At 41.8% G+C, this 12,020-nt stretch overlaps 1 protein-coding gene across 1 annotated transcript in view; it reads right to left on the bottom strand.

The window, feature by feature from the left end:
* The window catches only part of LOC110530977 (epidermal growth factor receptor), an 89,094-nt gene that overhangs the window by 45,349 nt on the left and 31,725 nt on the right, over positions 1-12,020 (bottom strand). The window contains exons 2-5 of the mRNA XM_036986163.1: positions 3,124-3,275; positions 1,225-1,411; positions 347-478; positions 5-73 (exon numbers count right to left, since the gene is read on the bottom strand). Of these exons, the coding sequence (XP_036842058.1) occupies positions 5-73; positions 347-478; positions 1,225-1,411; positions 3,124-3,275 (540 nt within the window). The remainder of the gene's footprint in view (positions 1-4; positions 74-346; positions 479-1,224; positions 1,412-3,123; positions 3,276-12,020) is intronic.

A 12,020-nucleotide genomic window follows, 5' to 3' on the forward strand; every position in this document is an offset into this window, starting at 1 on the left:
TTACACGTCTGGCAGTGTTCTGGGCCAGGCGCCCAACAGGAACCATTGAAGCATCCAGGATCACATCTTTTACCTACAAAAACATAGACACAAATAAAAGTTTAGCAAAAGCTTAACTTCCAAACCATTACTTTAATGTTTAATCAAATAAAGTTGGAATATTTGACAGTTGAAAGTGAAACATTACGAAACTGTTGGCCAAACTTGTTGAAGCAGCTTCCTGTTAATATCTTACAACATGAACCAGTCTAGCCTCAAGGGTGTATAAAAACACAAAACCTTGAATGGGATTATGGTAGGTACATTTATGTGACGCAATGTTTGTGTTCTAACAGGAGCTCCTTACAGAGCCGATTGTTGCTGGGTTCAGGTAACTGCATGTTGGGTTTGCTGTTACTGTTTACAATGTCCAACCACTGGATGGTCTCCACGTTACACAGCTGGTTGTCTGAGAACTTCACTCCTCCTTTCAGGATCTCTGGAAATTGGAGAGAGACTTGTTTATTTTCAGGTGGAAGCTAAATATTGGTGTGAATTAATCATTGTAATAAAGCTGTGTAGATGAAATACAACAAACGACTGAATCTTCAGATTCTGATGCAAGCCTAACTTCAACTCTAACCTCAAGCCTAACCTCAGCTTCATGTCCACATCCTGGTTCAACCCTCATGTCCACATCCTGGTTCAACCCTAACCCTAGCTTCAACCCGAACCTCAACTTCGTGACCACATCCTGGTTCAACCCTAAACCTAGCTTCATGTCCACATCCTGGTTCAACCCTAACCCTAGCTTCATGTCCATATCCTGGTTCAACCCTAACCCTAGCTTCATGTCCATATCCTGGTTCAACCCTAACCCTAGAGTCATGTCCATATCCTGGTTCAACCCTAACCCTAGCTTCATGTCCATATCCTGGTTCAACCCTAACCCCAGCTTCATATCCATATCCTGGTTCAACCCTAACCCCAGCTTCATATCCATATCCTGGTTCAACCCTAACCCCAGCTTCATATCCATATCCTGGTTCAACCCTAACCATAGCTTTGTGTCCACATCCCGGGTTAACCCTAATCCTCAACCCTAACCCTATTTTATAGCTTATAACTAGGGCTTAGAGTTTCCCTGGTTTGGCCCTAGTATGTGAGAATTCCCACAGTGACTAGTCATTATGAGGCTGGGTATTGACCTGCCTGGACAGAGCAGGGACAGGCCTATAGACTGACCTGTGAGGCTGGTCAGAGGCAGCTCAGTGGTGCCTGCTCGCATGGACTTGTTATAGTTCAGCACCACAGCCAGGGCAAAGCCACTGTCATAGAGAGTGTGGCCTCGGATGATGCGCAGGTTGTCCAGGGGAATCCTGTTGGCTGTGTTGAGGGCGATCAGAACGTAGCCACCCACCTCCTGGATGGACTGGAGGCAAACAAGGAAAGGTTTAACTGGACTTCACACGCTATGCCAGTGGTGAACAACTCCACACCTACAGGGTCCAGCTTCAGTCCTGCTGGTTTTCACATCAGCCTGTCTATATCCTCATAGCTAGATATATCCTGCATACCTAAATAACGTAATAACATAATGACGCCACATAAAATTTTGCGCTACACAGCATTCCTAAATTAGCCCACAATGTCTGCTGTGTGGATCGAGCAGTCATTTGAAAGAGTAACAACATTTCAGCAAGACAACTTAAAGGCGAAGTCCATTAAGGCCAAGATAATAGAATTCATTACCATTGACAATCAACCGTTCTCTGTCGTCGGTGATGTTGGCTTTCGCCGACTAGTTGAGCACCGGTACACACTACCAAGTGTGCTATTTTTCAGATGTTGCCCTACCGGAGTTACACAGTAATACTGTCACTGCTATTAGCTTCACGACTAACATTTGGACCAGCGATGTCAGCCCCATGAGCATGCTGAGTCTGACAGCACAGTGGGTCCACGAGGACTTCCTACTGAGGAAAGCTGTATTGCATGCTCATGAATGTGCTGGTTGTCATACAGCTGCTGCCATTTCAATGACATTTGACAACATGTTTGAAACATGAACACACTAGCTAGCTAGCTCCATTCAAACAACTGACTGGAGAAATAAGCTCATCAACTGCACCTGCAGCAGACGTGATACCCTCTGTCATGGCATTGAAATGCCTGTCAACAAAACTGCAGACACAGACCGTGAGGTTAAAACTTACAAAAGTACTTGAGGCTTGTGAACAAGCGAATGATTCGGTGGCACTCTATCTGAGCCTCTCTCCTGTGTCACCACCATGCTCGATGCTATGTACAAGGACCGCTACTTCGATGCAAACAAGAAACAGGGTTAACGTGAAATGTTACATACACAGCTGGACCAGAGGGAAACAGTGACAGTGCGCACCGGGGAAAGGAGCCATGGACAGACAGAGCTGAAACTTCACATGTATGATGAAATCCTGGTTGCGAATGAAACGAACAAATTAACAACAAAACAGCACAGCAAGTAAGTGAAAAAATTAGGTTTTGATGATGTTTTACTGGTAATGGGGACATACGTAAATGGCAACAAAATAACTTTTTGGTCAGTGTGCGTGCGTGTGTTTGTGTAACCTTTAACTAGGCAAGTCCGTTATTTATAATGACGACCTACTCCAGCCAAACCCGGACGACGCTGGGCAAAGTGTGCACCGCCCTATGGGACTCCCAATCACGGCCAATGTGATACAGCCTGGATTCGAACCAGGGACTGCAGTGACGCCTCTTACACTGAGATGCAGTGCCTTAGACCGCTGTGTCCATGTGTGTGTGTATTAACTATTTAACTGTACTAGAATGCTTAAAAGGCCGCAAAAATGTTTAATATCGGTTATCAGTTTCGTTTTATTTATTTATTGGCAAGGAAAATAGGATAACGGTATCAGCCAAAAATGAAATATCGGTGCATCACTAATGTCTGTAGGTTAAAGCAAGCTTGTAAGGTGTTTTAAGCAGCTGTTATGTACATGTTTTTATCATCCAGTATTGCTTTCTCCAGACAAATGTGTTCCTGACCTGTAGCCTGGTATCTCTTATGGTCATTGTCCATAGGACTTGATAAGACCGCACAAACAGATCTGGTACCAGGCTAGCATTCCTTCATCTTACCCTGAGGAAAGACAGATCATGGTCGTCCTCCATGTATGTGACCTCCAGGTTCTCCAGGACCACGGTGCAGTTGCTGTAGGTCTTGACCATGTTCAGGTAGTGGTCCTCTTTTGACCCAAGCAGGCTGAACCGGTTAGTGACACCCTGGCACACTGTGGATGAAGAGTGAGGAGATGATGATCCAGGAAAGTAGACGAGAACATCAGAGCGTCAACTTGAATTTCACAAGGAACATTTAGAGTTAGTAGGCCCACTCATATAAAAAAAAGTTGGTGAGGTGGCCAGAACAAATATGCCCGTTGTCAAAATATTGCTGCCTTGATCTACACTGAGTGTCCAAAACATTAGGAATTCCATGACAGACTGACCAGGTGAATCCAGGTGAAAGCTATGATCCCTTATTGATGTCGCTTGTTAAATCCACTTAAAATCAGTGATGGGAAGAAGACGGGTTAAAGAAGGATTTTTAAGCCTTGAGACAATTGAGACATGGATTGTGTATGTGTGCCATTCAGAGGCTAAATGGGAAAGACAAAATATTTAAGTGCCTTTGAACAGGGTATGGTAGTAGGTGCCAGGTGTACCAGTTTGAGTGTGTCAAGAATTGAAACGCTGCTGGGTTTTTCACGCTCAACAGTTTTCCGTGTGTTTCAAGAATGGTCTACCACCCAAAGGATATCCAACCAACTTGATAACTGTGGGAAGCATTAGAGTCAACATGGGCCAGCATCCCTGTGGAACGTTTGACACCTTGTAGAGTCCATGCCCCGGCAAACTGAGGCTGTTCTGAGGGCGAAAGGGGTGCAATCCAATATTAGGAAGGTATTCCTAATGTTTTGTACACTCAGTGTATACAGGAAAAATCTAAGCTACCAAGCCCACATACATGGCTAGTGCTAATCATCATGCAGTCTCTGCTCAAATTCATATTGGCATACCCAACACAACGAAGGACTCCCACTCTGTTTCTCTTTGGCTTCTCTTAGGTATCACACATGTTTAGTATATTTGTTTGTAAGTGTGCACAGTCATCATTTGGCTCATTCAGATGCATTAAATAGCTGATCTGGATTCAATCTACAATGGGAACTCGATCCCTACAATGCTAGTGCTTACTCATGAGTCGCAGTGAGCTCTGAGCTGGCTGGCTGTATTTATCTTGGCTCAGACTCTTTCCACTGCTATTCAGGCTAGTTCAACAAAGCCTAGCGACTCTGCGCCATGTCATCTCTGCAGAAATGTTGGAGTTAATATTCACACACACACACACACACACGTTATTCATGGGGTCTATTATCTATTCCACTCATCTCCCTGTCACTAGGAAGAATAGTGGCAGCATTAATGTTAATCGATCCATAAATACTGCATCTTCTGAAGTTTAGACAGGTTTTCCAGTTAGATAACAGGGATTATTTAAGGAATTCCTGGAAATGAAAGCCGGAGCCATTTTGCATGATAACTCCCATTCTTGGCACGAATCAACAAACTTCTCAGGATCCTCCAAGTGTTGTTGATGCATGTGTGTATGCAACAACAGCTATTAAGCCTTTCAGCGAGCTACTCCAACAAACGCCTACGACAAATCCAGGGGTTTTCAAACTGGGGTACTGCAGTTGGTCTGCAAATTATTATTATTTATTTTAATTTTAAAAAATTGACTTTTTATGTGAACAACATTTATTTTAGGAATATCACTAGCTGCAACAGAATAGCACTGTGGGTACCATTTTCATGTCTCTGCATCCAGTAAGAAGGAAGTTAGAGGTAGTTTCAAAAGCCCAAACTAACTAGCGTCAGTGCAATGACTGGAAGTTTACAGGAACAGTTAGCATGCTAGCTGTTCCGGTTCATCTGACTCTGGGGAAGTAGATAAATGGCTTCATGGCCAAAATATCGAACTATACCTTTAATATGGAAGAAATTACAGTCATTGGAGCTAATTACAGGGTTTGTTTTCTGTACAGGCGGGATGGAAAAACTGTTTTTAAGTGTCAACTTAAATGACCAAAACCAGATAGAGAGCATGCAGAAAGGATATTGAACAATATATATTTTTTAATAAGCTTTACAACAGCAACATTTTCTCTACACTGCCAAGATAGCCTATAAGCTAAAAGGTATGTTAGAGTTTACACTTCCTCTTCCAATGAACTGTTGGCAGTTCAAAATAATTCAAATCTATCTACAAAATCTATTAATTTTCAAATGTTGACTACTTATACTTGCCATTATCATTCACCTGATAAGACGAGATGTGATAAATATAATTTTTTTCTAACATATGATGGGAGTCCCAGGTTTTCCTGAGCAGGGGTCACTGGGCAAGAAAAGTTTGAAAACCGCTGCTCTAATCTACAATTACAAAAACGGGTTTGACTAAGCCAATGCAGTGAGACACTATTGAAGATACAGAGGAAGACGAGAGGATCCTTTACAGAGTAGTAGAAGCTGACTGAGGCGATCTGGAGGAAACAGGTTCAGTCTGTCTGTCCCTTGAGCTGGTCTGACAGGTTGTTGTGACTGACAATGTGAACCAGGGGAACATCACATTTTATTTGTCACATGCTTTGTAAACAACAGGTGTGGACTAACAGTGAAATGCTTACTTAGAGGTCCTTTTCCAACAATGCAGAATTAAAGATTTAGAAGATGTTTTTCAAATAGAAATAGTGACATGAGGAATAAATACACAGTGAAAAACAAATAACAACAAAGAGTAAAAATAACATGGCTATGTACAGGGAGTAACAATACCGAGTCGATGTGCTGAGGTAGTTATGTAAAGTCACTAGGTAACAGGGGCGGCAGGTAGCCTAGTGGTTAGAGTGTCGGGACAGTAACCGAAAGGTTTCTGGATCGAATCCCCGAGCTGACAAGGTAAAAAATGTCATTCTGCCCCTGAACATGACATTTTATTTGTCACATGCTTTGTAAATAAGAATTTGTTCTTAACTGACTTGCCCAGTTAAATAAAGGTTAAGTTAAAAATGTAAAAACCAGTGAGCTGAAATAAGTGGGGGCTTTACCTAGCAGAGACTTGTAGATAACCTGTAGCCAGTGGGTTTGGCGACGTGTATGAAGCGAGGGCCAACCAACGAGAGCGTACAGGTCGCAATGGTGGGTAGTGTATGGGGCTTTGGTGACAAAACGGATGGCACTGTTTGAAGCAACATCTCAAGACATCAGTCAGGAAGTTCAAGCTTGGTCGCAAATGGGTCTTCCAAATGGACAATGACCCCAAGCATACTTCCATAGTTGTAGAAAATGGCTTCTGAAAAAGCATATGCAAGCAAGGAGGCCTACAAACCTGACAGTTACCCCAGCTCTGTCAGGAGGAATGGGCCAAAATTCACCCAACTTATTGTGGGAAACTTGTGGAAGGCAACCTGAAACGTTTGACCCAAGTTAAACAATTTTAAAGGCAATGCTACCAAATACGAATTGAGTGTATAGTAAACTTCTGACCCATTGGGAATGTGATAAAAATAAATAAAAAGCTGAAATAAATCATTCTCTCAACCATTATTCTGACATTTCACATTCTTAAAATAAAGTGGTGATCCTAACTGACCTAAGACAGGGAATTTTAACTAGGATTAAAAGTCAGGAATTGTGAAAAACTGAGTTCAAATGTATTTGGCTAAGGTGAATGTAAACTTACGACTTCAACTAAGTATAAAAAGTAAAAGTAAGAATTTAAAAAAAATCCTTATTAATGAATAGCCAGGGTCACACTCCAACACTCAGACATAATTTAAAAACAAAGCATTTGTGTTTAGTGAGTCCGCCAGATCAGAGGCAGTAGGGATGACCAGGGATGTTCTCTTGATACTGTAAGTGTGGCAATTGGACCATTTTCTGTCCTGCTAAGCATTTGAAATGTAACAAGTACTTTTGGGTGTCAGGTAAAATGTATGGAGTAAAAGGTTTTCTTTAGGAATGTAGTGAAGTAAAAGTAGTCAAAATATAAATAGTACAGACCCCCCAAAAAACTACTAAAGTAGTACTTTAAAGTATTTTTATTTAAGTACTTTACACCACTGGCAAAACCCATTAAGCGCTATGATGAATCTGGCTCTCATGAGAACCCCACAGGAAAGGAAGACCCAGAATTCATTAGAGTTACCAGCCTCAGAAATTGTAGACACATCTCAACATCAACTGTTCAGAGGAGACTGCATTAATCAGGCCTTCATGGTTGAATTGCTGCAAAGAAACCACTGCTAAAGGAAAGCAATAAGAAAAAGAGACTTGATTGGGCCAAGAAACACGAGCAATGGACATTAGACTGGTGGAAATCTGTCCTTAGGTCTGATGAGTCCAAATTTGAGATTTTTGCTTCCAACCACCGTGTCTTTGTGAGACGCAGAATATGGTGAACGGATGATCTCCGCATGTGTGGTTTCCACTGTGAAGCATGGAGGAGGAGGTATGATGGTGTGAGGGTGCTTTGCTGGTGACACTGTCAATGATTTATTTAGAATTCAAGGCACACTTGACCAGCATGGCTACCACAGCATTCTGCAGCGATACGCCATCCCATCTGGTTTGCGCTTAGTGGGACTTAAGAGGGCTGATATAAATACTATACATGCCAGTCTCTCTTGGCTAAGAGTTGAGGAGAAACTGACTGCATCACTTCTTTTTATAAAAAACATGAATGTGTTGAAAATCCCAAATTGTTTGCATAGTTGACACACACACTTATGCCACCAGGGGTCTTTTCATAGTCCCCAAATCCAGAACAAATTCAAGAAAACGTACAATATTATATAGATTCCTTATTGCATGGAACTTCCTTCCATCTCATATTGCTCAAATAAACAGCAAACCTGGTTTCAAAAAACAGATAAAGCAACACCTCGCGGCACAACGCCTCTCTCCTATTTGACATAGATAGTTTGTGTGTATGCATTGATATGTAGGCTATGTGTGCCTATTTTTTTAAATGTATGTAGTTCTGTCCTTGAGCTGCTCTTGTCTATTGATGTTCTGTATTATGTCATTCTGTATTATGTTTCATGTTTTGTGTGGACCCCAGGAAGAGTAGCTGCTGCTTTTGCAACAGCTAATGGAGATCCTAATAAAATACCTAACAAATCTCTCTGCCAAAACTATGGTCTTTATTGAGCAACAGTGACACTGACTCACTTTAAATTCTGGTGATTTTGTCCCTGGTGTCAGAATATGAGCTTTGGGACAAAGAGGGGATTTATTTTCCTCCTATTTCAGTCAGTCTTGTTGTTGTAATTTTCCTAGGAATACAGTACATTCCTAAACATGCCTGGTCTAGACAGCAAAGCCAGAACAGCTCCACAACTCAAGCAGTAGCCTCAGCATAAAACACATCTTACTAGCACAACAGTTTGCTGTCGTACACTGACATTTTCATTTACAAGAATGGAAGAAATAAACATATCATCAGGATTATTTTCTTAACGCCTGTCCTCTTTCCAATTTTATTTTTTATGTCATTTTTTGGGTAGTCTTTGTTTTTTTAATTTAACAATAAAACAAAATAAGTGATGAAATAAACGAAACAAATAAGTGAAAGTAGATTCTATACTGTTGTAGCTGTAAAGACTGACAATATTCTGGGTATGATGCCATTGAACTTGATAATGAAACTGGAAACACAAATGTCAAAGTACAATCAAAGTCTGCTTATTTATGGTACACCTCACTTGTTTGTTATTGCTCCCTGTCGTGATCAGTTGAGATGGGCTAGCCTGGAACCAGATCTGTTTATGCTGTCCTGCCAATTAATCTGGTCATTGTCTCACCAAAAACATAAGCGCTGGCAAGACAGCACAAACAGATCTGGGCTAGAGATGGGCCCAATCAGAGAAAGTGTATAGGACATGAACAGCTGTGTTCTTCTGTGAAGACATTAAGTTCTAGTTCTCATTAACACGTCCCTGAAGGGACACCCTGAAATGTACCCTTACCATCCACGCCACTGGCCTGGCTAAGGATGCCACCCAAAATGCACCCTATTCCCTTTATAGTGCACTAATCTGGTCAAAAGTAGTGCACTAAATAAAGGGTATAGGTTGTAATTTGGTACGCACACTAATTAACACACTGACACCGTGGCAACAGAGGCAGAACCTAAACACCCTAACGCCTAGCAACAGAGGCCGACTTACAATGCTACTGCAGCAAGCTCTTCTTTTATAATTAGGAGAGGCATAATGTGAGATTTAATTAATTTAATTAACTCAATTAAGACTGACTTAAAGGCTGAAAAGGAATAAACAAAAGATGACATCACAACCTGTCTATACACAGTAAGAGGAAATTGTATAAACATATTATCTTGACATCATATATCGTCATAAGGAGACATAACATATTGGTCAGGGAGGTGACCATAAGCAGTATTTACAATATTTACAATATCAGACTAAGCATTCAGCTACAATCAGGCCTAAAACTTGACCCCGTGTCTTATCAATGTAACCTTTCTTTCAGTGAGAGATGATCTATTGAAGAATTCAAATGAAATATGAGCAAAGGTCAAAAGTTATTGTTTACAATAAAAACACCTGAGGCCTGGTTGGCTGTAAAGTGGCACATTCAGTCTGAAGAAAACACTACACAAGGCAGTTGCACAATAAGCCATGTTAAACATTGTACTGTATCTGCTTGTGCGTGTGTTGTGTGTGTGTATAATATTGCACAGTGCCTTCGGAAAAGTATTCAGACCCCTTGACTTTTTCCACATTTTGTTATGTTACAGCCTTATTCTAAAATTGATAAAAAAATAAAAATCCAGCAAACATATTAAAAATAAATAACAGATACCTTATTTACATAAGTATTCAGACCCTTTGCTATGAGACTTGAAATTGAGCTCAGGTGCATCCTGTTTCCATTGATCATCCTTGATGTTTCTACAACTTGATTGGAGTCCACCTGTGGTAAATTCAATTGATTGGACATGATTTGGAAAGGCCCACACATGTCTATATATAAAAAGGTCCCACAGTTGACAGAGCATGTCAGAGCAAAAACCAAGCCATGAGGTTGAAGGAATTGTCCGTAGAGCTCCGAGACAGGATTGTGTCGAAGCACAGCTCTGGGGAAGGGTAACAAAACATTTATGCACCATTGAAAGTCCCCAAGAACACAGTGGCCTCAATCATTCTTAAATTGCAGAATTTTGGAACTACCAAGACTCTTCCTAGAGCTGGCTGCTCAGCCAAACTGAGCAATCGGGGGAGAAGGGCCTTGGTCAGGGAGGTGACCATGAACCCAATGGTCACTCTGACAGAGCTCCAGAGTTCCCCTGTGGAGATGGGAGAACCTTCCAGAAGGACAACCATCTCTGCAGCACTCCACCAATCGGGCCTTTATGGTGAAGTGTCCAGACGGAAACCAGTAAAAGGCGCTTAGAGTTTGCCAAAAGGCAAAGAAACATGATTCTCTGGTCTGATGAAACTAAGATAGAACTCTTCGGCCTGAATGCCAAGCGTCACATCTGGAGGAAACCTGGCACCATCCAGTGAAGCATGGTGGTGGCAGCATCATGCTGTGGGGATGTTTTTCAGTGGCAGGGACTGGGAGACTTGTCAGGATCGAGGAAAATATTAGTGGAGCAAAGTACAGAGAGATCCCGATCAAACATCTCTGGATAGACCTGAAAATAGCTGTGTGGTGACGCTCCCCATCCAACCTGACAGAGCTTGAGAGGATCTGCAGAGAAGAATGGGAGAAACTCCCCAAATACAGGTGTGCCAAGCTTGTAGCGTCATACCCAAGAAGACTCGAGGCTGTAATTGCTGTCAAAGGTACTTCAACAAAGTACTGAGTAAAGGGTCTGAATACTTATGTAAATGTTTTTGCCTTGTCATGATGGGGTATTGTGTTTAGATTGAGGTAAAAAAGCTATTGAAACAATTGTAGAATGAGGCTGTAATCTATATATGTATGCATGTGTATATGTGTGTGTGTGTGTTTGTGTGTGTGTGTACAAGCCATTGTAAACATTACACTGTGTTTAATTTAAATCAACAGTTTTATGGCAGTCAGACCCAGGGCTCAGCGGTGCTCTAAAAGACCTGATATGACACTGTGCCACGACAAGGAGAAACAAAAACTAAGGCGCATCTGAAATGGCACCCTATCCCCTATATAGAGCACTTCCTTTGACCAGGGTCTACAGGGTTCTTGTCAAAAATAGGAAATCGGAAATATAATGCCCTTTCAGACGTAGCCTTAGTCCTTTTAGTGGCCTGGCTGCTGAGGTTAGAATAACAGCAAGACCGAACCGGCACGCACACACTCATATTTAACAGCGATCCAACCATTTATAATGAATAACAGATCCTTCATTGAAAAATGGGTTTTGTGCAAGTGCTTTTTGTACACGCATCTGAGAAGCATTAAAATTCCTTGGACACAGCCCTAGTTAGATATTATTCCATTACAATCCTTCATGAGAACTGATTGACGAAATAGCTTATCAAGAATCTACAAGAAACCTGAAGGGAAATGTCAACGGAAACTACAAGTCAAACATGATAGTCCATGTCTTCAGTCACACCTGCTGTCACCAAGAAAGACAGTACTGTCACTCTACATAAGGTGCACAGGGAGTGGTTGATGAGTAAGTCAATGGGACGTGTGAGGAGAGTTTGTGAGATTGTTAAAACGCTTCAGTGATTGCTTCACTTCCTCTCTCCCAGCTGTGGTGGTGTCACTAAGTATGTACAGACGCCAAGGAGAAGCATACAGGGTGTGGCGGCTCTGGCAAGTCTCCACAACCTCTACCTTTTTGTTTGCGTGTGTGTGTGTGTGTGTGTGTGTGTGTGTGTGTGTGTGTGTGTGTGTGTGAGAGAGATGCAATGAGGTAGGTAACACCCTGTTTCATAGACCCAGGTGTACAGAAC

The sequence above is a fragment of the Oncorhynchus mykiss genome, chromosome 8 (assembly GCF_013265735.2).
Source record: "Oncorhynchus mykiss isolate Arlee chromosome 8, USDA_OmykA_1.1, whole genome shotgun sequence".
Taxonomy (NCBI): domain Eukaryota; kingdom Metazoa; phylum Chordata; class Actinopteri; order Salmoniformes; family Salmonidae; genus Oncorhynchus; species Oncorhynchus mykiss.